Source organism: Pseudozyma flocculosa, assembly GCF_000417875.1.
Source record: "Pseudozyma flocculosa PF-1 unplaced genomic scaffold scaffold00017, whole genome shotgun sequence".
NCBI classification, from domain to species: domain Eukaryota; kingdom Fungi; phylum Basidiomycota; class Ustilaginomycetes; order Ustilaginales; family Ustilaginaceae; genus Pseudozyma; species Pseudozyma flocculosa.
The window spans coordinates 254,277-280,680 of NW_006920885.1; the positions used below are offsets into that span (position 1 = coordinate 254,277).

General features: G+C 65.4%; 11 protein-coding genes across 11 annotated transcripts; 6 read left to right on the forward strand and 5 right to left on the reverse strand.

Annotated features, from left to right (window-relative positions):
* Window positions 1-260: 260 nt before the first annotated feature.
* Window positions 261-787, forward strand: PFL1_04971 (uncharacterized protein; the record flags this gene model as incomplete). Its single annotated transcript, XM_007882501.1, has 2 exons — window positions 261-267; window positions 417-787. The coding sequence occupies 2 exons, from the start codon at window positions 261-263 to the stop codon at window positions 785-787; spliced, it is 378 nt and encodes a 125-aa protein (XP_007880692.1).
* Window positions 788-1,042: 255 nt separating this feature from the next.
* On the reverse strand, window positions 1,043-2,624 carry PFL1_04972 (uncharacterized protein; the record flags this gene model as incomplete). Its single annotated transcript, XM_007882502.1, has 3 exons — window positions 1,043-1,213; window positions 1,324-2,373; window positions 2,562-2,624. 3 exons carry the CDS (start codon window positions 2,622-2,624, stop codon window positions 1,043-1,045), a joined length of 1,284 nt encoding a protein of 427 aa, XP_007880693.1.
* Window positions 2,625-3,036: 412 nt separating this feature from the next.
* On the forward strand, window positions 3,037-5,141 carry PFL1_04973 (uncharacterized protein; the record flags this gene model as incomplete). Its single annotated transcript, XM_007882503.1, has 2 exons — window positions 3,037-3,788; window positions 3,902-5,141. 2 exons carry the CDS (start codon window positions 3,037-3,039, stop codon window positions 5,139-5,141), a joined length of 1,992 nt encoding a protein of 663 aa, XP_007880694.1.
* A 426-nt stretch (window positions 5,142-5,567) lies between these two features.
* On the reverse strand, window positions 5,568-6,662 carry PFL1_04974 (uncharacterized protein; the record flags this gene model as incomplete). Its single annotated transcript, XM_007882504.1, has 1 exon — window positions 5,568-6,662. The coding sequence occupies one exon, from the start codon at window positions 6,660-6,662 to the stop codon at window positions 5,568-5,570; it is 1,095 nt and encodes a 364-aa protein (XP_007880695.1).
* A 651-nt stretch (window positions 6,663-7,313) lies between these two features.
* Window positions 7,314-8,766, reverse strand: PFL1_04975 (uncharacterized protein; the record flags this gene model as incomplete). Its single annotated transcript, XM_007882505.1, has 3 exons — window positions 7,314-7,417; window positions 7,548-8,353; window positions 8,465-8,766. The coding sequence occupies 3 exons, from the start codon at window positions 8,764-8,766 to the stop codon at window positions 7,314-7,316; spliced, it is 1,212 nt and encodes a 403-aa protein (XP_007880696.1).
* Window positions 8,767-9,300: 534 nt separating this feature from the next.
* PFL1_04976 (uncharacterized protein) lies at window positions 9,301-10,710 on the forward strand (the record flags this gene model as incomplete). The annotated part of the gene is made up of 3 exons (XM_007882506.1): window positions 9,301-9,318; window positions 9,414-10,026; window positions 10,133-10,710. The coding sequence occupies 3 exons, from the start codon at window positions 9,301-9,303 to the stop codon at window positions 10,708-10,710; spliced, it is 1,209 nt and encodes a 402-aa protein (XP_007880697.1).
* A 458-nt stretch (window positions 10,711-11,168) lies between these two features.
* PFL1_04977 (uncharacterized protein) lies at window positions 11,169-11,757 on the forward strand (the record flags this gene model as incomplete). The annotated part of the gene is made up of 2 exons (XM_007882507.1): window positions 11,169-11,352; window positions 11,486-11,757. 2 exons carry the CDS (start codon window positions 11,169-11,171, stop codon window positions 11,755-11,757), a joined length of 456 nt encoding a protein of 151 aa, XP_007880698.1.
* Window positions 11,758-13,907: 2,150 nt separating this feature from the next.
* On the forward strand, window positions 13,908-17,468 carry PFL1_04978 (uncharacterized protein; the record flags this gene model as incomplete). The annotated part of the gene is made up of 2 exons (XM_007882508.1): window positions 13,908-15,516; window positions 15,550-17,468. The coding sequence occupies 2 exons, from the start codon at window positions 13,908-13,910 to the stop codon at window positions 17,466-17,468; spliced, it is 3,528 nt and encodes a 1,175-aa protein (XP_007880699.1).
* A 2,045-nt stretch (window positions 17,469-19,513) lies between these two features.
* Window positions 19,514-20,416, forward strand: PFL1_04979 (uncharacterized protein; the record flags this gene model as incomplete). Its single annotated transcript, XM_007882509.1, has 4 exons — window positions 19,514-19,734; window positions 19,862-19,998; window positions 20,113-20,318; window positions 20,414-20,416. 4 exons carry the CDS (start codon window positions 19,514-19,516, stop codon window positions 20,414-20,416), a joined length of 567 nt encoding a protein of 188 aa, XP_007880700.1.
* Window positions 20,417-21,201: 785 nt separating this feature from the next.
* PFL1_04980 (uncharacterized protein) lies at window positions 21,202-23,997 on the reverse strand (the record flags this gene model as incomplete). Its single annotated transcript, XM_007882510.1, has 3 exons — window positions 21,202-23,467; window positions 23,554-23,813; window positions 23,938-23,997. 3 exons carry the CDS (start codon window positions 23,995-23,997, stop codon window positions 21,202-21,204), a joined length of 2,586 nt encoding a protein of 861 aa, XP_007880701.1.
* A 1,255-nt stretch (window positions 23,998-25,252) lies between these two features.
* PFL1_04981 (uncharacterized protein) lies at window positions 25,253-26,404 on the reverse strand (the record flags this gene model as incomplete). Its single annotated transcript, XM_007882511.1, has 1 exon — window positions 25,253-26,404. The coding sequence occupies one exon, from the start codon at window positions 26,402-26,404 to the stop codon at window positions 25,253-25,255; it is 1,152 nt and encodes a 383-aa protein (XP_007880702.1).

The window sequence follows — 26,404 nt, forward strand, 5'->3', positions numbered from 1 at the left end:
GGCTGCGCGTCGTGTAGATCGATGGGGGCCCACCCTGGCTGGGGGACCAGGCAGCAAGCAACGCAACCCAGCCCCCTAGGCGCGTCGCGTTGCGGCTGATCCATGGCCTGCGCCTGCGCCTGCGCCATCCGGACCTGTGCCTGCGCCAGCTGAGTGATGACAGCCGGATCGTCGCAAACAAGATGCGGCGTAGAAGCGCATCGCCGGTAGCGAGCGGGCCCTCCGCCACCACCTCGCCCGTGCGCGCCGTCGAGATCGTCATGGCTGGTCCGATCCTCGCTGGCCCACTCGACTTTCTCGCCCGAATGTCGACCCAGGCGGGCATCTCGAAGCGACGCCTTCACCAACCCTGACATCATCGCTGGCCGCTCTTTCGACTCACCCAGTTCTGTCGAGTTCCTAGCGCTGCACTGCAGGAGACCTGTACGGCGTCGACAAGTCGGCCGTCGACGACCTAAAGGCGCGCACCTTTGACGCCGGCGAGCCCGTCGACGCCGCCGACGCCGAGAATCGCGAGATGAAGGCGTACAAGAAGACCGAGGGGCGCGGACGGAGGATCACGGAGCGGCAGCGCGGCCACATCGTCTTTCTCAAGCGCAGGCAGCCCAAGCTCTCAGGCCCGCAGATTCGCGAGCAGCTGCCGGAACCCGTGGCCAACCAAGAGATCCAGCGCATCCTACCGTACGCCGGCATCGACACAAACGACGGCAGAAGAAGCCCAAGCACCGCAGCCACGGCCTCTGGCTGCCGGTCGAAGAGGTCGAAGGGCCCAGCAAGCGCCGCATGAATGCCCATCAGTCGTCAGATCACCTCTGGAAGCGTTTCCACGAGCGCCGGGCGCTCAAGGGTCGCCGCCTCCCCCTTCGAGGCGGAATAGAAGGCTTGACGGGCGGCGCTGTGGGGTCTTGACCATCGCAGAGGACGCCCGAGCGACGCTCCCGGCCTATCAGATTCCCAGGCTATCGAGGCTGTCGGAAGCAAGGGTCGATGTGTGACTTTTTGTACTTTGGGGCAGCGGCTGCGCTCGTCTCCCTGTAAGCATCTACGAAAGGGCGGCGTGGGCGAGGGTCTCGGCGTAGCAGACACCGCTCGAGGTCCGCAGCAGTCGGACCTTCTTGTCGGCCTCGGGGTCGGCGGCGCCTGGCAGCGGCCCAACCCACGCAGCCTGTCGGTCGGCGGTGGTCGTATAGCCAGGCTGGATCGTCTCAAAGATCTGCGGGAAACGAGGGCACATCGTGGTCGGCGGAAGCAGACCAGAGGACCGGCTTGGTCAGCTTCGCGATACCCCGGCCGGCGGGAGACCAAGGCAGAACTGCTACGCACCTTCTTCTTGGGGTTGAGAACGGCCTCGGGCTCGATGCCCTCGAATCCCTCGACGTAGACGCGGTCGCCGGGCTTGGAGCCCTCGGGCGGCGAGACGGGCTCGACGGCCTCGTTGGCGGTGCCCTTTGTCGAGGCGCACAGCAGCATGCCGTACGACTTGATGCCCCTCATGCTGGCGGGCTTGAGGTTGCAGACGCCAATGACCATCCTGTTCTCCATCTTCTCGATGGGGACGTACTTGACCAGGCCGGAGAGGATCTGGCGCGGGCCCTCGGGCTCGCCAAAGTCGACCTGCTCGAGGTAGAGCGAGTCGGCATCGGGGTGCCTCGAGATGTTGACAATCTTGCCCACGCGGAGGTCGACCATCGAGGGCTGCGGCGGTCCGAGCTCGACGGGCGCGCCCTTCTTGCCGCCTCCGCCGCCTCCACCGGCCTTTGCCTCCTTGGGCGCCTTTTCCTTCTTCTCCTTCTTGCCGGCCTTGCCCTCGGCAGCGGCGGCACCACCAGCGGCGGCGGCGGCGGGGGCAGCGGGGGCCTTGACATCGGCGGGAACCTGCTGCTGCGACTGCTTGGCAGCCTCCTTGTTCTTCTGCTTCTCCTTCTTAAGGTCCTCGGGCTTCTTCCTCTCGATCTGGGGCATGCCGTCGTAGGCCGGCTCAAACGGAGCGAACCCGAGCTGGGCCGAGGCCGGAAGATTGGAGATGTGCGAGACGTAGCGGACAAGAGAAGGGTGGGCGTGCTGATCGGCAGCTGCGAGCTTGGAGACGGTGGGGTAGAGGGCGGCAAAGAGGGCGAGGTCGGCGGCGGTGGGCTGGTTGGAGGCGACAAACGTCTGGCTGGCGAGCTCCTGGTCGAGGGCCTTGAGGCTGTCGGCCGAGGTCAGCTGGTCCTCGGAGGTCGAGTCGAGTCTGGAGAGCCATTTGAGCGACTTTTTCTCGGACTGGGCATCAGCGCCAAAGATCTGGGAGCTCTTCGCGGTGAGCGCGGCGAACTGCTTGGTGAGCTCGACCAGGGAGAGGTCGGACTTGGCCTGGAGAGACTCGACCGCGGCCTGGGATGCGGGGCCGTAGATGGAGCGAGAATGAGCATAGTAGGGTACCGGGTTGAAGTGCAGGGGCAGCAGGCGGCGCCGTTTGGGCAGTATCAGAGAAGGGAGCTAGGTGGGCGGTCGTGAGTACAGGGTGAGCGTTGCGGGAGGCGGGTCTGCAGTGGGGCCCGGACGACGCAGCCTGAGCTCACCTTGTCGTTGGCAAACTGGGCATAGGCGCCCGAGATGGCCTGCTTTGCTCGCTGTGCAGACATGTTGGGTAGGTGGTCAGGATGAGGGGGGAGGCGGTGGAGAGGTGGTTGAGAGTAGTGTGGAGAGCAAGGCCGGCGAGAAAAGAAGGAATGGCGCTGCACCTCTGTCGCCTGGCCTGGCCAGAGCAGGCCACGGGCACGAGGGACCTGAAGAAGAAGGCCTTCTCGACTCGCACGACAGAGCCGCGAGTCCAACACCTGAGCCTTCTCACACGCCGGCAAAGGGGTGCCCGCCTGTTGGTCATCCGATTCCGACCTGTCCGTGGTGCTGGACCCCTGTCTGCCCCTTCTCCTCGACGTCGTTGTCGTCTGACAGCCACCTCTCCCTGTCCACTTCTCCTTGACATCTCGTGTGCCCCTTCTCGTTGCTCCCTCTCAAGTTTTCTCCCCTGGGCTCGCCGGTCACCACCTCGCCATGGACGCTCCAAATGGGGCGCCAGCAGCAGCGCGCACCTCCTCGTCGTCGTCCGAGCCAAAACGGCCCATCGTCCTCGTAACGGGCGCCAACACCGGCGTCGGCTTCGGCATCTGCCAGCGCCTCATCGTACAGCTCTCGTCGCCCACGCCCACCGACACCGTGCCCACCAACCCGCAAAAGAACCGCCCAGAGTCGACGCAGTATGCACCCAGCCCCTACGCGGCCGCCGACGGCGCCACCATCATCCTTGCCTGCCGCAACCCGATCAAGGCGCACAAGGCGAGGCGCCAGCTCCACCAGCTCCTCAAGTGGATCGAGAACCTCCCGGACCACGTAGACACCCCGGCGGGTCCGCCAGAGTCCTGGGCCTACGCCTTTGACGACTCCTCAAAGGACGATAAGCTCGAGGATCTCCACGACGAGGCCGATCTCCGCGCCAACATCCCCCACGAGGACGCCGATCCCGCGCTCGTCGCCCATGCCCAGGAGAACAATGTGCGCAGGAGGCGCAAGCTCCGCTCCGCTGCGGCTGTGGTAGGCGAGGCTGATGCGCAGGACGAGGCGGAGCTCGACTCGCCGAGTCCATCTCCGGCATCGCCCGACCTCGACGAGTCGGTCGAGACGAGAGACCGACGGGCCAATGCAGAGTACCGGAAGCGCTTCTGTCAGGGCACGCGTATCGAGTTTGCTCCGCTCGACCTCGGGAGCATGGCCAGCGCTCTCGAGTGCGCGAGGACCATCCGTGGAAGGTGAGCCTGCCGCAGATTCTTCGCCCTGTTGCGCCACCGGTGCAGCCGGCGACCTTGGAACAACGCTGACCCAGAAGTGCGCACAACTCTCCCTCCGATCCGTCCGCACGCAGGTACCCTTATCTCACCCACATCATCCTCAACGCGGGCTCCTCGGCGTGGATCGGCCTCGACTGGCTGCACGCCACCTGGATGGTCATGACGAGCTTCCGCTATGCCGTCACCTGGCCGGCCTACAAGATCCAGCGAGCGGGCGACATCAGCGACGATGGTTTCGGCTGGGTGTGGCAGTGCAACGTCGGCGCACACTGGGTCTTGGTGCGTGCGCTGCTGCCATCGCTGCGGTCCACGCCCTACTCGGTGTCGTCGCGCGTCATCTGGACGAGCTCGGTCGAGGCCTTTTCGCACTACGTCGACCCGACCGACTACGAGTGCAAGGACGCCAAAAAGTCGCCGCTGCCTTACGAGTCGACAAAGTATCAGTGCGAGCTGGCCGCATTCGGCCTGGACGACGCGCTGCAGAAGCGGCAGATCCGGACGCAGCCTGGTACGCCGCGCGACGAGCGGCCCAGCTTCCCCGGGCTCACGCCCGTCGACGAGAACCGCGGCCTGTCGGCGCCGACGTCGACGCGAGGCGACTCGCAGGGCTTCGTGCCCAACAAGGGCTACCTCGGCCTGCCGCCGGCGTCGCGTGCCCTGTCGCCGGAGCTCGAGCCGCGCGTCTTCCTCACGCATCCGGGCGTCGTTGCGTCGTCGATGATGGCCGACTTCCTCTTTAGCTGGCTCGAGCTGGCCATGAGGTTTGCCTTCTACCTCGCCCGGCTCGTCGGGTCGCCGCACCACCCCATCGACCCGTTCAAGGGGGCCGTGTCGGTCTCGCACGTCTCACTGGCGCCCATGGACCACCTGGACCCGAAGCGGCGGTACGGCTCGCGGTGCGACATGTGGGGGCGCGAGTACGTCGGCAGCGAGCGGATCGATGACTGGCGGCCCGACATGGGCGGAGCCGGTCCGGGCGTCGGCGCGCGCCTGGCGCTGGCGGGCGTCGATCCAGACGAGACGTACAACGGCGACGGCGACGGCAAGGTGCTCAAGATGGCGCGCGACTACGTGCGCTACTGCGAGAAGATGGCGCAGAACGTCTGGAAGAGCGCGCGCGCCGGCGCCCTGCCGCCGTGGGCCTCGCTCGCCGGCGACGAGCTCGTCGCGGACAACGAGCCCTTCAAGCCGCCTCGCTCCGCTGCCAACGTCGGCGGCGACGTTGAGGCGACGCTCAAGACTGAGATGGTGCCCGACTCGGCGGAGAGCGGCGTCAATCGCGACGAGTGGGAGAAGGTCGAGCGGATCGAGTGACGTGGCATGGCGTGGCGTGGCGTGGCGTGGCGTGCCTAGATGCAGCCGTGGACGGAGAAGGATGGCAAAGCGCGCATGCTGTGGTCAGTAGACAACGACACCTGGTAAATGCTCAATGTATACCCCGCCATCGTCACCCTTACCTTGATCGCTCGCGATGTGCGTGACGGGAGAGTTCGAACTGCTCACCCGGCATGAGGACGAGCGGACCTGGGACGAGCATGGCGGCATTACGACGGGTCCGTGAGCTAAAGGGCGATAAGAGTACAGCATGGGGATGTGGGACGGGGGTGAGGACGATCCCGGGAGGATGTATGATACAGGATGGTGGGGATGGGCCATCGCAGCGCATCGACGGCATCTCGTCGGCAGGAGCGCCGGTCACGTTGGCATCGGATCGACGGCGAAGGGCGAGAGCGGTGCGGGCTACCGGTATCCACCCGGGAAACCCAGATCGGGCATAGGGGGTGGCGGGTGACCGTGGCTCGAGGACTGGAGCTGCTGCTGGATGGCGCTGTAGGGGTCGACGACGCCGTACGCGCTCGGATGCTGGTCTGCAAACTGGTTGTAGTCGTACGACGGCCGGCTCGCCGCATACCCGTCGGCAAACGGGTCTGGAGCGCCCGTGCTGTACCCTCCTGCGTACGGCGGGGCGGCAGAGGTCCTGCCGGCGCCAGCAGCGGCCGAGTTCATGCCGTACTTGGCTTCGATGTTGGCCAGCGGGTTGCTGCCCCTCCGGTCGTAGGACGAGAGCGGCGGCGCGCCGGCAGCGTGCTGTGGGTAGCCGGTGTACTCGTCGTCCTCGTCCATGTCGTTGATGGGCTCAAACGCCGAGTCGTCGGTCGGGTGGGTAAAGGGCGGGATGCGGGGACCCTGCTTGCGCTCGATGCGCCACTGGCGCAGGAAGATGAGCAGGCTAAACGTCCAGGCGATCCAGAGGAACCAGCAAAAGGCGGCCTCGGCGCGCTTGGTGCGGCACCAGCCGGGGATCTCCTTGATGAAGTCGTCCTTCTTGTCGCCCTGGGCGTGCGGGTCCTTTGTGGCGTCCTTGCAGCCGGCCGAGGTGTAGGCCGAGATGGTCTGGGTGAGGGCGAGGATGAGGTTGAGGCCGGTAAAGGTGGCGTTGGTGACGATGCCCACCCTGGCCTCCTGCAGCGCGCGGTAGGTCGCCTTTAGATTCTTGAACCCGGAACGCTCGTAGATGAAGGGCACGACGAGAAAGATGAGCGAGGCGACGAGACTGGCGGCCGTGACAAAGAGGAGGAGTCCGGTGAGGCCCGACGGGCTGCCGACCCACTTGCTCTGGAAGATGGCCATGTAGACGGCGATGAGCATGGCGACCAGGGCGAAAAAGACCTGAGCGCCGCGCAGGCCGAGGTTGACGCGGAAGGTGCGGTCGTCGCCCTCGACGACGACGGCGTTGCCGCCGGCATGGCCGATGCCAGGCCCGAAGCGCGAGTTGGGTGCAGGTTCCGCCTTGAGCTTCGAGACGATCGACTTGATCGACATGAAGTCGGGCATGGTGTGCGGGTGTGCGGACTGGCTGGGTCGCTGGCTGGCCCAGCGATTGCGCACTCGAAGGCCGCTGCTTGTAGGGTGTGCAGTCGAGATGCGGCGGCCAATGCGGCAGGTTTAGGGGCCGAGACAGTCCGAAGCGGATAGGCAGCTGGTGGCAACGAGTGCGGCGATGACAGAGAGGTATCCAGACCGCGTGGCGAGCAGGGGATGACAGTGGTGGTGGTGGTGGTCGGGATGGTGGCGTGGCGGTGTGGGTCCGAGTTGAGCCGGCGACTGAGTGCCGAGACGACGAGGTGAAGCGGGGAGCGGCCGGGGGGGGGGCTGTGTTGGTCGAGCCTCTACGCGGGCGCGCCCCGTGCACTCGACGCCGGCAGGGGTTCAGGCAGGCCAGCAGGCCAGGCCGGGGTGACCCAAAAGGCACACACGCACGCAACGCAGGCGAGCCAAGACAGGGGCCGCTGCTGTTTCTTTTTCTTTTCCTCGTCTGCTGGGGGGCGCGAGCGTGCAGCTGGCGGGCGTCCGTCTCTGCCCACACGCCATGGCGCAGGAAAAGGTGGAGGTCGGCGGCGGCTGCGCACAAAGACGGCTCGGCCCGGCCCCGTTTTGCCTGGACTGGCCTCGCTGCCTGGCCTCGCCGCCTGGCCAGGCCAGGCCTCACGACGCCGTCGTCAAGGCCTCCTCTTGCCGGTACCGCTCGATGGTGTGTGTCGGATACCGCGACTGGCACGTCAAGCACACTGGCCTGGGCTCGCAGAACACTGCGACGCCGGCCGACGCACACCAGGCAGCGACGACGATGGCGACCAAGACCAGCATGTGATGGGCGCGGATGTCAGCTGACGGCACAAGCGACGGCCACGGCAACACGGCCAAGTGGCCCGCACTCACAGCTCAGGCAGACGGAACACACGTAGCCGACGTCGACGATGCGCCGGTGGCAGAAGCAGGCCGCCCGGAAGTCGACCTCGTCGAGCATGGGCAGGTGCATCACATCCCGGATCGAGCGCGACGGCAGGTACGACGACATCAGGCACTGCAGCAGCCCGCTCGCCGCACCGCCCTCGACCGTCGCCGCCTCGTCGATGCGGAAGTAGGTGCCGCCCGTCAGGTGCGCCGCCTGCTGCAAAAAGACGGTGTCGGCGCCAAACACCTTGCACACGTCAATCAGGATCGACTTCTTCTGCGCGGCAAAGATGCAGTTCATCATCGGGATGTACTGCGTGCTGGCATCCGGCGTGACGCTGAGGATCAGGATCCGGTTGCGAAACGCCTGCGGAGCCGCCGTGGCATTGGTCGAGCCGGCAGAGCCGCCGCCGCCTGTGTCCCCAGTCGTGGCCGCCGACGAGCCGAACCGCGATGCTGGATCGTTTGCGTTGGCTGCCGACGCTAGCGCCAGCCGGTTGAGATGACAGAGAGCCTGGGCCAGCGCGCTCACGATGGCCGTCGTCGCCATCTTGGACGCCGCTGCCGAGGTCGAGCTGGACGGTGTCGAGGACGATGACGACGACGACGAGGCCGAAGCCGCTTCGAGCTGAGCGCGCATGTCGCGGGCCATCCGCTTCATGCCCTCGACCACCTTGTCGTCGACGTGCTTAAAGTGCTGGTAGGTGTTGGCGTCGGGCTTGGCGCTACCTGCCTCTGACGATGTCGTCGTCGACCGGCTCGCAAAAGGGGCACTGGTATACAGCAGCTGGCTGCGGAGGGCCAGATCAGGTCAAGCCAGGCAGCGTTATGAGGGTGCTCTTGTTAGTGACCAGTCGCCGCAGAGTCAGAGCTGCGAATGTAGTCTTCAAGACGGCACTCACGCTCTCCCTGTGCCTGCGGCGTAGATGGCGAGGCCATTTTCGTGCTGCATCGCAATGTGGGCGTTGAGAAAGATGATGATGGCATTGAGCGCATTCTCAAAGTCCGAGTCGTGCACCGCCTCCCTCTGCTTGCCGTTTCTCGTGCTTCCGGACGTCCATGCTATCGGGTTGACGTCGATGATGAGGACGAGAAAGTCGGGCGCAATACGGGTCGTGAGAGCCGCCCTGCCCCGGCCCGCATTGAGGTGCGAGAAGCCGGCATTGGCGACGTCGGTGGTGTTCTTGGCCTGCGCTGAAGGCATTTTCAATAGAGAATGGCGAAAGTGGTGGAGGATGAGGGAAAATAATGGAGCAGCTTGACTGGTGTGGAGTCTGGCTGGCGAGAAGGGGAAGCCAGGAGGATGGCGCGGAGATGGAGGAAGGGATGGCGCCAAGTGGTCAGCAGCAGCGGGGACGTCTGTGGAGGAAGGGCCAGGCCAGGTCAGGCCAACCGGCCAGGCAACCGTCCAGTTCAAAGGCTGACTTCCGACTTCCGATGCTTGGCAGAAGCGTGGTGCGGCCGGTGCAGCCGGCAGCGCGGCCATCCCCAGGCGAGGCGGTGCTGGCACCCACAGGCAGGCTGCGCCGCCCCCTCTCTCTGAACGGGTTGCCCCATGCACGGCGCCTGGCAGGTGGCAGGTGGCACCCTCCCCGAGGCTGGCTTGCTGTCGTTCCATCCTCGCAGCCACCAAGACCAACAAGCCAAGGCAGGCCTTCTACCTTCGCTCCCCACCTCTGTTTCCGTCACGCAACATCAGGTGGTACACAGGCCACTTTGCACCGAGACCACACTCACCATGGGTCTGTTTGGCAAGGTGAGAATGCCGCAGCGTCACCGGGCGCCCGCTCTGCGCAAGGGCCCGGACTCTGACCCCGACCTTGTGCTCGCCTTTCGGACCCCTGACAACAGAAATCATCTAGCAAGATCCCGCCGGTGGAGAGCAACGCACCACCTCCCGGTGGACCCGGCGGTTACGGTGGGCCACAGCCTGGCTATGGCGGCCAACGACCTGGAGGGCCAACCGGATACGGCAACGGTGGCGGCGCTGGCTACAGTGGTGGTGCTGGCTACCAGAACAATAGTGCCGGTGGTCCCGGTCCAGCCTATGGAGGCGGACAGGGGCAGCCCTACGGGTACGGCGGCGGCAACAGCTACGGAGGCGGCGACCGATTTGCCAACGCTCCGCCTCCCTCGAGCAACTTTGGACGGGGCTACGACCAGTACGCCGGCAACTCGTCCAAGCAGGCTTCTCTGGCCCGCAACGTGGGGCAACCCACCGACGAGGAGCTCGAGGCAGAGTACGGTCGCGGTTCGGCCGCACAGGGCAACTCGCGCGGCTACGACGGCCTCGAGCAGCGCGAGGAGCAGCGAGACGAGGAGGACGACGAGGTCGAGGCCATCAAGCAGCAGATGCGCTTCACCAAGCAGGAGAGTCTGAGCAGCACCCGCAACGCCCTCCGCATCGCCCGAGAGGCCGAAGAGACGGCCACCAACACCATGTTCAAGCTCGGCGACCAGAGTGGTGAGTGCTTGTCCGACGAGGTCTGTTCGCCAGAGGAGAGCGTTCATCGCTGATCGCCATGGATCTGCTGCGCTTGTCCTGCCTTTCCGCCACCCCGCCTCGACAGAGAAAATCGGTAACACCGAGAGGCACCTCGATCTGGCCAAGGCCTCGGCTTCGCGGGCCGAGGACAACGCCAAAGAGATTGCCGCGCTCAACCGCTCCATCTTCCGACCCAATTTCCAGCTCAACAAACAGTCAAAGAGAGACGCCGAAGAGGCCCGGATCATTGCGCGGCACATCGACGAGCGCGAGGAGCGCGAGGCGGTGCGCAAGGATGCGCTCGAGGCGCAGAAGCGGCTCGACCAGAGCATGAACGGGCCGGGCACCGGCAAGGCGTCGTTCGGGCGCTTCGGCCAGGACCGTTTCGGCTCAAAGAAGGCAGACGAGGAGCAACGCAACAAGGTGGCCCAGCGCTCGCGCTACCAGTTCGAGGCGACCGAGAGCGACGACGAGCTTGAAGACGAGCTCGACCAGAACCTCGACGAGATCGGTCACCTGTCGTCTCGCCTCAACCAGCTCGGAAAAGCCATGGGCCAGGAGGTCGACAGCCAGAACGCCCGCCTGCAGAGGGTTGGTGAGAAGGCCACCACGCTCGACACCAAGATTTTCGCCGGCACCCAGCGCCTCGGCCAGCTCAAGTAGCCGGCCAGCCCTCGTATTCCCACCTGCCTCGCTTTCATCCTCTGCGCCCGCTCAGCGTCGTCTCCCGAAGGCGTGGTGTGGCTGCATCCCTGCCTGTATATACAGACCGTGCCTTCCGCTGGACAATGATGTCGTCAGGTCCGTCCGAGTAGCGCCGGTCGGCTGCGCCTACCGGACAGAGAGGTCGTGCGCCGCGAGCTTTGCTGGCAAGGCTGGGCGTTTCCGTTGGACCGTGGGTCAGCGGGCGGCGTGTAACAATTTTGGCGCGGGACCCGGAGGCTCGAGGCTGCAGCACCACCGGCAGGTTTGAGCCGCTCCTCGGACCCTCTTGTCTGTGGCTTCCGAACGTCCAACACCAGCGCCTCGTCCGCCTTCACCTCCGCACCTCTTCTAGATCGTTGCCACCGTTCGCCCAACTCTGCTTCCTCATCCGTTTGCCTTCATAGCCGCCGCCCGCCATGTCTACCCAAGCAGCGCCATCACCGACTTCGACTGCCAGGCACCCGGCCAACCGCCGCCGCGCCAGGACGACGTCGTACAACCCGGTCAAGTTCGTCGAGCGCAAGCTGTTTGAGCTCAAGCGCAATGTGTGGGCCACCTACTCGCTCGGCATGCTCGAGCCTTGGGAGATTGTCCTCGTCGGTGGGTGTCTGTCGTCGTGTTCATTTCTGGCTCTCTGCCTTGCCTAGCCTAGCCTCACGACCCCGTAGTGATGAGGGGATCGCATGCTGACCTATCTCTCCCTCCTCTCTCCTCGCCCTCGTTCGACGTCCAGTCACCGTGGTCTCGGTCGTCTCGGCACTACTCTGGTACTCGCTCTTCTACCATTTCCCCACTCACTTCCGCAAGGTCGTGCGCAGGGCCATCTACTACATCTACGGATACACGCCCACCGCCAACGAGCCCATCTCGTCGACCCTCGCACAAGGTCCGCCGCCAGCCGCCGCCGCCGCCGTAGCGGGGGTGTACGATGCAGCCAAAGGGGCCGTCACCACCGCTGCACACACCGCCGCCAGCGCCACTGCGGGCGGCAAGGTCGAGCTCTAGCAGGAGCACGCTCGGCGCAGGGACCGCTTTCGCTCCATCTCCATACCCCCTGTCCCAACCCCGCCGCCGCCGAGTCGAGGACCGCCTACCTTCCCGCCCCTGTAATACTACCAGCATCTGCTACATCCCATACAGCATCTTCGCCATTGCATGCGTGCCATTGGTACCTAGCTCTGCGCTCAGGCCTGGCCACTTCGTAGTGGTCTCCCGTCGCTCGCCAGGCTCTTCCGTACGGCTGTCTCGTTCGCTGGCTCCTTCTGGCTAAGACCTCGTGTCCAAAGCCGCTTGCCCTTGAAGCTGCAGCGTCCATACCTTACAGCCAAGCTTTCCAATGGTTCACCACATGTGACCTGCGCAACGCAGGCCTAGGCAACGTAGGTATGATCTGCATCAGCAGGCTAAGCGATGTGTTGAAATCACACTGAGGACACGCGTCGACAAGGCCATCCCGATGAAACGCAAGCATGGCCAGAGAGAGTACATAAAAGTGTGACGGGAAAGATCACAATCACAGCCCTGCCCACAGTCGTGCGGTGCAACGATCATCAACAGGCTCCTCGAGCGAGACGGGCCGTTTCCGACAGGAGCGCCGGCCGGCCATGACGTTGAAGAATGGGAAGCAAGGTGTCTGCGTGCGTTCCTGATGCACGTTCGTGTACACCGTCCACCCCATGCGCGCGTCGTCGACCTGGTGGACGGGCATGGAGCCGAGATCTCGGGCCGATCGATGGACGGGACCACGCGCCGCTCGCTGCTGTCAACGGGCGGCGCTTGCGATGCGTAGAGGGACAGCGAGCGTCCGATCAGGAACAGATGATGGATGATCGAGGGCAGGCAAGGGTCCGGACGGTTTGCGAGCAGCCTGCGTTCCTCCGGGACGACGCCGAAGGTGCTCGCCGTCGTCGAGGATTGGCGACGGCGGCGGCGGCGGCGGAGAGCAAGAATCTTGGACGGCTAGGCCCAGCCAACGAGTCAGGCAGGCCGGGTTGGCTTGGGCCACGGACGAAAAGTGGGCACGTCGCGTCCACGCCCGCTGGCTGGTATGTAGGCCCAGCCAGGCTGACCAGACGGAGAGAAAGAAAAAAAAATGAGGCCAGCAGGTCAGGCTGGACAAAAGGGTTGGGCGGCAGGCAGGCAGCTAGGCAGGCAGGCCTGCAGAGCCAGCGAGCCCGCCCCCATCGTGGCCGCCGGCGGCATGGCTGGCGGGCTGGCCCATCGGGTCGGTCCGTGGGGTGGGTGGGTGGCACCTTGCTGGTCTCCACCTTGCCCTGCCTGCAATCTCTGCCTCTCGCCCTCGTCCTCGTCCTCGTCCCTGTCTTCCGCTCCATCTCGTCCCACATCGGCATCGCCGGGTAGCCTTACGTCGCCTTTGCGCCCCGCCAGCCGTTTCATCGTATCGACGTTGCCAACCGACCCACCGGGCAGCCCCGACCTCTCATAACCGTCGACGCCAGCCTAAACCACGGCTTCGCTCCGCTCCGCCCCGCCCTGCCCCGCCCACTCGCCAACGCACCCACCACCGAGCGCAACGTGTGCCCTCCTTCGGCCCCTCTTCGGCCCAGCGTACGTCGCCTTCCGGCTGCTGCGCTCGTGCCCAGCTCGGTCGCACTTCGACCGCAGGCCCGCCGCGCCTCGGCCCTGCGCCGACAAGAGTACGTAGACCTGCTCGCTGGCACACCGCTCTTCCAACGTCGCCCTGGATCCGGCAAGGCGCAGCCATTCGTCTTTCTCTTTGACCCTTTCAGAGCCAGTCGATTCTCCTCAGCTCCTCCGCATCGACCCAGCGCCGACGGACGACTTCGCCCTTTAACCTCCGCGTCCTTCAACCGTTCAGCACGACAGTAGTGGAAGCACACGCTGCCACCAGCACCGAGAGCGTCCTTGTCACCTCGTCTCAACTGGTCCCATCACTCGCCCCCCCCCCCCCCCCCCCCAGCCGTCAACCAGCACCCTCCTTCTCACATGCCGACATTGCTTCTACGACTCTGACACCGCTCGACCAGTGTCTTGTACCGACCCTCGACCGCACAGGCTTCGCCACTGGCCATCGACGTACCGACGGAATACCTTTGCGCGCGCTCACTCCGCGCTACCGCCCGGAGGCTAGGCGCCCGACCCAGCGGATCGCTTTCGTCAGCGACGCTCCAGAAATGCCGCTGGAGCAGATCCGACCGGCCTTGCGGCTCGATCCAGAACAGCCTCGACGCTATTCCTCGCTTCTCGTCGACGACGACGATGCCGTCTCCCCCGCCCACTCTCCGGGCGACGATTTTGGACGATCCGACTGGCTTCAGGGGCCCTCGGGCAGTCTACGGAGAGCCTCGAGCGTGAGAAAGGCGGAAGAGATGAGCCTGGGCAAGCTCGGCGGCGTCGGAGGCGTCACACGCTCGGGCAGCTGGAACCGGGGCTCCATAGGCAGCGACGCTGGCAGGGGCAGCGGAGACGTCGACGTTTCACCCGGCCGGCGCGGCGCGAAGCTGTACCGCTCACCACATCCACTCTCGGAGGAGGACGGCACCGACGTCGAGCGCGAGGACGAAGACACCCGCCGCTCCGGGCAGACCGGACCAGACTATCCAGGTCGCAGGAAGCTCGGTAGCATTGGAGGATCGACAAGCTCCGAGGCGCCTTCCTCGTCGTCCAGGACGTCGACCTCGTCCTCCTCTGCCGCCGCCTTCTCGCTCAGGAGCCTGTCCAACCGCAACTCGACAGGTAGTGTCTCCAGCACCGCATCCTCCACTGGCTCGATGAACGTCAGCGGCAGCGCACGGACACAGACGCCGGAGAGCCAGTCGACTGTCTCGCCGGCGAACCATTTCGACGAAAGCGGCTGCGAACCCAGCGGCAGCGATGGTCTCAGGACCGACTGTGATTCTGTCAGCGACTCCACCGAAGCAATGACCAGCGACCTGGCGCCGCCGCCAGTCCCTGGCTCCGCTGCTGTCGCCGAAGACATCCGCCCTCCTACGCCGCCATCAGCAGAGCGGAGCGCCCAGGCACAAGCCACAGCTGGGTTGCCCCGAAGCGACGACCACGACGCTGCTCCAACGTCCACAGATGAAAAGGACGCAGCTTCGTCTAGACCTCAAAGAACACGTGAAGAGGACGATTCGGCCTCTCTCCCCACCGAGGCAGGCCAGACGCCGGTTGCGCGACCCTCGATGGTGCTACGGATGCCGTCGGCCGAGGCACTGGTCGCTGGACTGGCACAACCGCGATCCTCGAGCGCAGACGCGTTTGCCACACCGTCCGAGGGACCGCCCGCCACGGCGGAGATGGCTCTCCGCCCTCCGGCGCCGCGACGCCATTCTGGCCGCTTCATGCTGCGATCTAGGTCGCAGCTCGCATCCCACGCAGGCCTTCAGATGTCCTTTGCCAACGGAGGACAGGGGCGGGCAGCCGCTCGCGATCGCTCACGGCATCCGTCGGACTACGACAATGCCCCCTTCAGCGTGCTCGAGGCGAGGAGACATGCCCATGCCGGCGATCCGGTCCCGATGCCGTCGTCGCCAAGATTGAGCGCCACCGCCGATTGGTCGAAGCGCAAAGCCGGCGCCTCTTCCTCCACTCGATTGGCCGGCCTGACGCCCCTCGCTCGGCCGGATCTTTCGGATGGCCCCCTCGGCGGTAGCGGTGACGAGGGCGGGCATGCGGATAGCGACGACGGCCTCAATGGCGGTCTCGTCCGCCCGAGCGGCCTCAGTCGGTCATCGCCGGATCGCTCTCTGGGTTCCTCACTCGGCTCACTCCACGTCAGCGGTGCGCTATCGGGCGGAGCGGCGCCCCTCTCAGCCTCATCCGTTTCGGGCGCTCGGCCGAGTCTCTCCCGGACGACGTCGATACAGGGCACCAACGTGTTTCGCACACCGACAATGGAGGAGTGGTCGCGCTTTCTCGAGAGCCAGGGCGTTACGCTGCCTTCGGGGCGGCACAGCAGGACCGCGACCAACTTCAGCGCCGTCTCGTCGCAGCAGCTCTCAGCCCGACCGGGAGCCCCAGGCGCCTCGTTGGGCTCGAGCTCCAGGGGCGACCCCAACAGCGACGAGGACCCAAGCAGCGACGAGTCCGACGATGACCTGACAGCTGGCGTCCTGGAGAAGCTTCGGCAGATTGGCCTGAGTCGTGCCGCTAGCCGGGCTGGCTCGGTTATGGGCGAGGATCTCGCCAGCCTCCACGAGGCCGAGGAAGAGGATCTCTCGTCGCCGGACCACCTGTCGACTTCGACCAGCGACCCCCTGGCCCTCTTCATGTCGACGCCCGGGTCGCGCCGCGAGTCGCCGCTCCCTTCGCCGGGTCTCGAGAGATCGCCCTACGGCAGCCCTACGTATGAGGCGACCCCGCAGCCGTCGCGCGACCGGCTCGCCAGCCTGCGGTCGCCCACCTGCCGGAAGCGGAACAGCAAAGAGGCTTTGAAGTCTTCGCAAGCGACCGCCTCGTACAGCCACGGCGAACAGGCGCAGAAGACGATCAGCGACTACGTGATTCTGTCCGAGGTCGGTCGAGGCGCCTACGGCTTGGTCAAGAGGGCCCGGGCCAAGGGTCGGGATGGCCAAGCGACGGGCGACGAGGTGATCATCAAGTACATCATCAAGAGCCGGATCCTGGCGGACTGCTGGCGCCGGCACCGCACTCTCGGTCCCATCCCCATCGAGATCCACGTCATGGATCAGCTGCGCCGGCTGCCCTACCATCCGCCTCCAGAGCCGTTGCCATGGTCGCCCTCCCGCCCTCGATCTGCGGAGGAGTACCGTCACAGGCAGGAGCTCGGACGGAGCGGCGGAGACCCTCGAACCGCACGCCTCCCTCGAAGCCCGAGCACCGGGCGCCGCGATCTGGCGCCGGCCTTCGAAACGGCTCAAGGGCCCGACGAGCAGTCGCCACCGAAGCCGATGTCGCACCCGAACCTCTGCCAGATGCTCGACTTTTTCGAGGACGGCGAGTTTTACTACATGGTGATGCCACGCTTCGGGACGGGGCAAGACCTGTTCGACTACGTCGAGAGCGCACCCGACGGTCTTGACACTTTCGAGATCCGCAGCATCTTTGGCCAGGTGGCCGACGCGCTGCGCTTCCTGCATGCCAACAACATTGTGCACCGCGACATCAAGGACGAGAATGTCATCCTCGACGGCCACGGCAACGTCCAGCTGATCGACTTTGGCAGCGCGGCGCACATTCGGCCGGGACGGCTGTTCGACACCTTCAGTGGCACGCTCGACTATGCCGCTGCCGAGATCCTGCGCGGCGAAAAGTACGCCGGGCAGGCGCAGGACGTGTGGGCGCTGGGCGTCGTGGGCTTTGTGCTGCTGTGCGGCGAGTGCCCCTTTTGGAACGGCGAGGAGGCCATCGAGGGCCTGGTGGAAGGATCGAGGGCCAAGGAGACGCTGCGCGAGCGCAACGTGCTGGCGGACGCCGACGGATCTGGCGGCCTTGGTGCAGCCAGCGGCGACGTCGACGATGAGGCGGCCAACTCGAGCGAGACTTCGCTCGACCCAGCGACCTGGAACGTTGCGCGCAAGAAGCCGCCGCACGCTGAGCTCGATGGAGGAGGTCGGCTGGACGACGTGGTGGACCTCATTTCGCGGTGTCTCGAGGTGGATCCTGCGCTGCGGCCCACGGCGGCCCAGATCTGCGAGCACCGCTTCCTCGCCGGGCAGGGAGGCTGGACCGGTCCTCGAGGTTGGCTGTCGGGAACGCCACGCAGCGACTAGCTAGGTAATGGTAGCTCCGCTCCTCGACGCCCGACTCCTTTCAGCACTCGTTCCAAGGCGCAGTGGTATTTGCTCGCGCCTACCGCCGTGTCCAGCACCATCTATTCATCGCGGCTGCCGCTGCGGCATGGTCGTCGGCCCCCTTTGTGCTGGCGCTGCCTGCTGTTTGCAGGCGGCGGTTACCACGTAACTGTATCAATATCTTTCTCTGTTGGCCAGCAACACCCTCACTCTACTTCGTCAGGTTTGTTCCCGTCCGTCCAATGCCGCCACCCACAACCATGCATGGCCCTCGCAGCGCGCCTTGCTTCGCTCTTGATGCTGCGAGGACGTTCGAGCCGTGACTGCGGCGAGCCAAGACGGTCGGGCTGCGGGAAGCGGCGTGAATCTGGCAGGCCGAGAAGCTTGGCCAGCTTGGCCCGGGCCGGCGGGGCAGTACTTAGAGAGTGGGTGGAAGCGACGCGTGGATGGTTGATCGGCCGGCCGGCAGGCCAAGCACGCAGGCTCGGCTGGCGTGTCGCGCGAACGGGCCGATGCCGAAGGCTGCTGGCTGGCCTGGCCTGGCGGCGTGCTCGTGCTGATCTCAGCCGGACGGTCGAGGTGGCATGATGGCCCAGCCTGGCCTGGCGCTGCATGCCAAGCAAATTGGCGCATCGAGCCCAGAGGCGGGGCCAAGCAAAGGCAGGCGGCCAGGGGCGGATTTCAAATCCAAGAAGCAGGCAGGCAGAGGAGGCCCCGCTCGCCAAAGGCCGCAAGGCCGTTCCGCTGGTCCGTGAGGTCTAGCTGCGCTCTTGGCCAACCTCCCTAACCCCCGCCCTCCTCTTGGGCTCTCGCGGAGACTTTCTGCTCTCTGGCTGTCTCTGAACCGGCTTGCGCTTGGCGCGATCGCGCCAAGGCGACGAGTCCAGCTGCCCTCTTGTCTGTTCGCACACGGATTCCTCTGGTTTCTGAAAGCGCTAAGCGCGAGCCTTCTGGTCCGCAGTCCCTCGTCGTCGCTGCTCGCCCACACGGCCTGGCCAGGCGAGTCGGGCAGAGAAGAGCGGGGTGGTGAGTTCGCCAGGCCCACCACGCGCCGACCGAACCAGAAAAAAAAAGAAACACGAGGCGGGTCGAGGGGCAGGCCGAGCGAAAAAGCCAAGGCCCGAAGCGCTGCTTTGGTCGGTGGTGGTCCTGCGCTTGCTTGCTTGCTTGCAGGTAGGCTGCCTTGGCTGCCTACCCTCCTGCAGGTCTGGCTCTGCCAAGACTTTTCTGAGCCCAGCAAGCCCAGCAGGGCCCGGCTTCGGTCCAATCCCGCTCCCCCGTCCACCTCGCCGCCCGCACGCCCGGCTCCTGCCTGCCTGCCTGTCTGCCTGTCTGCTCGATCCGCCGACCTTGGCAGGCATCTGTCGCCGTCGGCCTCGTTCCTGGCAGCCTCTATGTGCCCTTTCACAGCGAGCTCACCAATCGTCTGGACACCATCCACCACCAGCACCACCACCACCAGCCCTCCTGCGACGACGCCAGTCGGCTGCCTTTCATGCTCGCGCCAATCCCTTCTTAAGTACGCCTCGCAACGCCCCACCCATCGTCCCATGGATACCCCGCCTGCTTCGACCACCGACGAGCACTACCGACCTTGTCTCCTTGTGGCGTCGCCCTGATCACCTCGTCGCTCTCGAAGACCACTCTCGGGTCTCTCCTGCCGCTAGCCTCGCAGTCCAGCACTACGACGAGCCTATCCCGCCTGCTCGCCTCACCGCCCAGGCTAGCGACACTGCCGCGCACCGCTTCGCCATAGCAGTGTCGGGCTCGATGCTCTCCTAGGACCGCCGCTCTACCTCGCCTACCTCAGCTACACGGGACAAGCTCGCAGTCGTTGGCGGCCACACCACGGACCCACAACCAGACCTCTAACCGTCGCGTCCAGCCCGGGAGCCATACCGCCCACGCCTGCTCCATCTCCATCATCTGTCGATGTCAAATTGAGATTGTACCAAGACCGAGCCAGAAAGAAGCAGCACTCGCCGACAGCCCACACCGAACTTCGCCGCGATAACCATTCCGCCATGGTCCCAGCTCCGGTTGCTCTAGCGGGGGCCAGTAGTGGTGGCAGCGCTGCCGCCTCGCCCTTTGCCCTGATGGCCTTGTCCGCCCGCGCAGACGCTGCCAACGAGCGGCCGCGCATGTCGATTGCGATGGACGCGAGAGGCGACTTCAATGGCTCTTGCACCGCATCACAGGCCAGCACCATATCTCCAGAGACGCCGATGGGCTCCTGCGCCTCATAGTGAGTTGGCCAGAATTGGTCGCGGCGCTGAGAAGGGCAGGGCAGCCTCAACGTGTCTCCAGAGGCGTGTCTCTGACCAGGCAATCGTCGCACCTCATCTTCCGGCTGCTTCTTGCCCCTTTCTCAGCTTCGCCGACGTCACAGACTACTGCTGCGCAGCCGTTGGAGGCATCTACGATGCGAGCTTCAGCGTGCCCAACGCCTCAGCCGAAATGGCAGCGGCGCTCGACCACCCCATCTGCCGGACCTCAAACTACGCGGACAGTGAGTGGTGTCCGGTCTCGAGTCTCTCCTACCGACTCTACAGGCCACGCCGGAGCCAGAACGCCTGATGGGCTGACGAATCGCCGCGATCCTCTTCTTCCTGCTGCTGTACAGTGTTTTCCTGCTACCAGTTTGTCACCGAGGCGCACTGCTCGGGCACGACGCCGGTGCCCTACGGTGTTTGCAGCCGCAACGGCAAAGATACGAGCAACGCAGCGAGAGCCACATCGTCGGCTTCGCGGATAGGCACCGGCGGCCCTGCAAGATGGGCGAGCTTCGCGCTCGTCGTGCTCCTCACCGCTCCCCTGTCGCTCCTGGTGGTGAGTAGGAGTGCAGACCGGGCTCGATGGGTGTTGGGCGTGGTAGACTTGAAGCTGACCCGCCGCCATTGTGACTTGTCCGTTCCCGCCAACAGTGATGTCGCCATGGGCGTTCCCTTTATTCAAGGAATCAAGAGACCGGCTGGCAGCCCAGCCCACATTCATGCTTGCGACTGGTCCTGCTCGAGAGCGGAAACGAAAACGAAAACAAAGGCGAAGGCGAGGGCGGAGAGGGGGTCAAACAGCAGCGGAATCCAGACCCACTCCGCCCTGCCCACGACGAAGCGGCAAACCAGCCTGCGCGGGACATGCCCAGCAAGGTTTTGCTCAGCCGCCCCTGTGTTGGTTGGCGCTTGATCGCATCGGCACCAGATGCAGCCGCAGCCGCAGCGGTAGCGGCAGTACGCTGCGCTGCGCAATGGACAGCCCGGTCGTACCCGGGCTGGTCTCCTTCTCACCATATACCCCCCCCCCCCCAATCCGGCCGCACGAGGGCCTCTTCTGCAATGGCATCGTCCATACCATCCTACGACCTGGCTCGTACGTCTGTGGGCCCAGGGAACGAGTGTCGAGCATGCAACGGCGAACCGGGGCCGAGGGCCGCCTCCCGAAAAACAGGCCAGCAACCTGCCCGCGCTCGGGTGCGGAGCTCCCTAGGCCCGTTTGGATGCGAGAATGGCCCAAGGTCGAGCCGGTAGATGATGATGGTGGTTGGTGGTTGGTAGTAGTACAACAGGTGTCGTGTCGTGCATCGTCGAGTCGGGCTAATTCAGCCGCCTGGCCCCACTCGGCGGCTGCAATGGAGAGATCATGTCGAAGAGGCGCGGGGCCCTGCGCCGCTCCCCAACTCGTCGCCTCGGTCTCGTCAGAGCGAGCGGGCGGGTCACCACCAGTCGTCGTCGGCAAAGTACGTGTCCCTCCCCACGCCCGTGTAGCCGCGCTCCGAGGAGCCATCGACGTCGTCGCCCCACTCTGCCCCGTCGTATCCCTCCCCCCTCCGTGTGCGGCGGCCATTGGCGCCTGGAGAGTCGCCAAGAGGCGAGGATCCATCCCCTCCGCCTCCGCCTCCGCCTCCGCCTCCACCCGCCCTGGCGCCGTTGCCATTGCTGATGCCGTTGCTGCTGTACCCGTCGCCCGTGCCGTTGCCGTTGCCGGTGACGCCTATGTCTGTATCGAGGTACGGCACCGGATAGGACGGTCGCGAGGACGAGGACGAGGAAGTGCCGGCGCCACCGCCCGCGACCCCGCCTCGATCCGACAGTCGACGAGGGGCTCCCGGAGGATACGCGTACCGCGAGCCCACGGCGGTGCTGGAAGGATGCAGTGGGTTGGTGTTCGACCTCGAGGGACCGGCAAAGGGCCCACCTGCACTGCCGTCTGAGCCGGGTCTGGGCGAGTCCCCGGCGGGGAGACCGCCATTGCCAAGTGGCCGGCCGGGCCCAGGTCCAGGCTGTGCGCCCTGCGAGGCTTCCAGCCTCGCCTTCTTCCCCGGCCGGCGCACCACTTCGTCGTCAGAGGGGGTATCGTCGTTGGCGTGCCTAGTTGAAGAGGAGGCGCTGCGCGCGCCGTCAGTGCTGGGCCGCCGTGCTGCTGCCGCCAAGCTCCCACCGGCCGCAGGTTGAGGCTGACCAGGAGGAGCGTGGCTGCTCGAAGGCCGGCGTGGATACGCGCCGTTCTGGGATGCGGCAGACCCGTTGAGATGGGGCGGACGCATGGCCGAAGAGGATGATGCTGACGCGGAAGCGGACATCGGCGCCGAAGCCGCCGTAGACGACGCCAGCGGCGGTCGAGGCCGTGGTAGCAGGCGCAAGGGCTCGTCGTCGCTGTCGCTCAAGGTCAGATCGATGACGGCAGGCTCTGGGGCAGGGCGGGCCGACGACTGGCGGCTGCTGTCTACGCTGGTCGGAGCCGGAGGATGCAGCGAGGGCAGCGGTGGTGGTGGTGCCGGCGTTGCTGATGCTAGCTTGGCGAGCGACGGCCCTACCGGTGGTGGGCTCGGGCTATCCAGAATGACAATGTCGTCCGAGCTCGGCGCAGCGCGGCTTTCGCGGCTGTGGCCGTTGTCGCTGCGCGGCTCTGCCGACGCCGTCGGTCGCGATGGACCCGGCGTCGGTGCCGCTGATCCTGTCGCCGCTGCAGCCACGTAGCCTTCCGAGGCCACCTTGCCGTCCGGCGTCCTCCAAGAGCCGTCCGGCTCGACGATGACGGTTTCGTAGTCATCCGGCACCTTTTTGATGATGTCGCCGACGTAGTCGTCTACGATCAGGTCGTCGGGCCTGATCGTCTGGTTGCAGTGAGGGCACGACCACGACGGCGTCTGCTCGTTGATCGAGTAGAAGCTATACGCGTCGAAGCAGGCGACGTGGGGGCAATGCGTCGAACGGCTTGGCGTCGTCATCCGGGTGTAGCTGAGCGGACATTTGAGGCTCATAGTCGCGGAGCCGGTCTGGATGTCGTCGTCCTCTGCAGCCTTCTTCATTGACCTGAGCACGTCCTCTTTGGTGCGATGGGCCTTTTTGCGCAGCCTCTCGACGAGCATCTCTGCGCTCGTCACCTCACAGACGGCGACGATCAGGACGTGCCGCTTTGGGCAGTTGGTGTAGGTGAGCTCGATGCGGTTCTGCCGTTGCGACTGCAAGAGAAGCTGGTTGTCCTTGTTGAGATTGGGTGGTGGCACTCGGCCGACGTTCTTTTTGCTGCCGCGCAGATTGGTCGAGAGCTGCGTGCCATTGACCCTCACTTCGCACGTCAAGGGGAACTCGACGGGCGCCTGGAAGCGCCCCGACAGGCCGACGGCGTAAGCCTCGTGTGTGGTGCAAAAGAGGCGGGCCTGGAAGGCCGAGTTCGCCTGTCGGAGTCGGGCGATGTACTCCTCGGTGAAGGTGACGTAGACTGCCGACGTCTTCCTCTCGGTGCTGGGCGCTTCCGGACAGATGACCAGGTTGGAGACAAAGCTTTTGATCTCCCAGAACGGCGAGGGCTTGAAGTTGACCCGGGTCTGGGCGGAATTGCCAGCAGCCGTCCTGGCCGCCGCTGTCGTGGCCGCAGGCGATGCGCTGCCCGCTGCCGGCGGGAAGCCGCTGTAGGGACTGGCGCCGTTGACCTTTTGGTAGGCCGCGCCGCTGGCACCCGCGTAGGCATTCGACGGGCTGAGAGGACGGAGAGCACGGACAAGGTTCAGCTTCCATGCCAGATCCGCTTCCGCTCGACGTTGCCGGCGCTGTGGGAGACGTACCGTATCGGGTTGTTCTGTTGGGCAGTGTTTGGGATCCAGCCGCCATTCTCGACGACAATCTGCTTGAACTTTTGGAAGTGCTGAACGCTGTTGCTCTTCTTGACGTCCTGCAGCGAGTTCAGGACGCGGTTGGCGAGTTCGGCCTTGTTTCCGCTGAGACGGAGATAGGCCCTCTCCTTGAGCGCGATGGACTTGTTGATGTCGGTGATGACGGCCTTGAGGGCCTTGATGGTGAAGCCGCGAATGGCATTCTCGACAAGCTGGGGCATCGAACCGGGAAGCGAGCACACAGAAAATATTGCGCTGGCGAGTTTCAGCAGAGAGACTGGGACGGAAAGCGGCGCGAGGGGTCAGGTCAGAAGATGTGGTGGTGTGAGTGCTCACCGAAAAGTCCGCGAAGGGGTCCGTGGCCCCGGCCTGGGATGACTGCGCAGCTCCCGCCATGAGGACGTGGCTAGGTGCGGGGCGCTACGCGGGCGAGGTCGGCCCGCCGAGATGTGACCCAGGCAGCCTTGGTAGACGACGGCCTGGTGAAGGGCGCCGGCGCTATCGAGGAGCGGCGGCGTGGAAGGTGCAAAGGCGCGCCGGAGGACGACGATGAGTCCGTGAAAGCGCTTGCTTCTCTGGGGTCACTGTTAGCGCATCGATCAAGGTGGGAGTGGCGCGTCGCTGCCGAGAGCCAGGCTGAAGGGAAAGAGATTCGAGGGACCCGTAGGAGTCGGTGCGATGCGATGGAGAGAGAAAGAGAGAGAGGGGAGAGAAAAGAGCCTGAACAGATGAGGCTGGCGGTGCGTGTTCAGCGGGAGGCAGGCAAGAGTGCAGCGAGTACTGAAGAGGGCGCGGTGGATGGCATCGGTGACGAGAGCAAGCAAGGCGCGCTAGGAGGCGTGGAGAGGGCGATGGCAGGTGAGCGAGGTATGGGTGGCGGCAGCTCGGGGTGCAGACGTCGGTGCGGAAGGTCGAGGTGGCAGGAAGCGAGGCGTTGCGTTACGTTGGCGCCGAGAGGTGAGGACACGCCGGAGTGATTGACGACAATCGACGCGGTCGAGGCCGGTGGAAGGCGGGAGGCGTCAGGCGGGAGGCGGGAGCGAGGGGATGGCAAGAAGGCCCTCTGGTGGGTGGAATGAGGATGAATGGGCGATGAGGACCGGCCAGCCGCTCCGCTTCTTCGACTCTACGACCCTCAGTCTTTTTGGCTGGCTGACTTGGCTCAAAGCTAAGGCGGGCAGCAGCCTGACCAGGGACAGCTTGGCCAGCCGGCCAGGGCCCACCGCCTCCCTCCCCTCTACCCATCTGCCTCTGCCACGGCTAACGATGCAGGCCCCGCCACGCACTTCCCCATCGGGGGCCAAGTCAGATCGGGCCCTTTGCCCTGTCTGCCTCCACATGGCGCGTGACCCCATCTGGCGTGATTGGGCGTGGCAGGCAGCACATGGCATGGTACCGTGCCCAATAGGCTCAGCGTCTGGCTGGCCCGCTCCGCAGCAGCGACCACGGCCCGCTCTCGACATGCTTCAAGATCACACACAGAGGCAGGGGCAACACAGCAGGTCATCGTACCAGTCAGACAAACCGAGCGGCCGTACAAGAGGTGTCCATCACAATAGAGAGCGTCCAATAAAGCAGGGCGGGGGGAAAAAGGCAATCCCGCCACTGTCTGCGTGCATTCATCAGGCTGGCGCGTCCTCGGGGGAGCCTCCTAGACCCTGGGACCATCGTCGTCGTCGTCGTCGTCGCCGTGGTCGCGCGTCTTGGTCCGCGTACCACCCTTCTTGTCGTCGTCGTCGAGCGTGACCGTCACCTGCGAGTCCTTGGCGGCGTCGTTTTCGCGCGCGTCGCCCCCCCGACTCGATCCGGGCCGCTCGCCGTAGCCGACCGAGTAGCCGTACCCGTCGCTCTGCCGGCCACCGATCGAGCTCTTGCGGTCGTTGAAGTCGTCCTCACCCACGTGCGGCCCTCGCTGGTAGTCGGGCAGGTCGTTGCCGTCCGGCGGAGGCGGTCCTGGAGGCCGCGCGTACGGTCCGGCCGGCGGCGGCGGGTAAGCTCCCATGGCGTACGACTGGGCCTGCGGGTCGTAGGGACCCTGGGCGTACTGCGAGCTGGGAGCCTGCTGGTGGTTGTTGCGTCCCCAGTTCCATACGGGCTGCACCCGCACGCGCACCGAGGCCGGGTCGCGCAACTGCCTGGCAAAGGCGAAGCTGAACATGACAAACGGCACACCCACAATCAGGACGACGACGAGCCAGACAATGGTCCAGGTCGACTCCGAGTTCCACTGGTCCTGGCAGTACGACTCGGCCTCGGGCCCCGAGAGCGTGTAGCTGGTCGTCGAGCTGTTCCACCAGAAGCTGTCGCCCGAGCTGACGCGCTTGCCCGTGTTCTGGGCCGTGCAGGCGTTGATAAAGTCCCTCTTGCAGGTGTAGTGGGACACGACGGCGAGGATCTGGGCGGCGACGACGAGAATGTACGAGGGCAGGGCGATGCGCGAGTAGACGGTGGCGAGCTTGAGGTTGGACCGGAACGCGGCCACAAAGCCGAGCACCTCGACCAAGGCAACGAGCAGGAGCAGGGATCCCTGGATGATGTAGAAGAGCATGAGCTTGCCGGATACCTCGAAGCCGGCGGCGTCCTTGAACTGCGAGATGGAGATGAGGAGGAGGTAGAGGAAGGTGACAAAGGTGGTGAAGAGGATGACGGGTCGGAGGGTGTACGGGTAGACCTTGCCTAGGACGGCGGCGTAGGCTGGAGGCGGACCCGAGGGGGGTGCCTCACGGGTACGAGGGGTGTAGCTGGGCAGATATGCCGTGTCCGGAGGATCATGGCGGGCGTGGTTGGGGACGCTGCTGTCCAT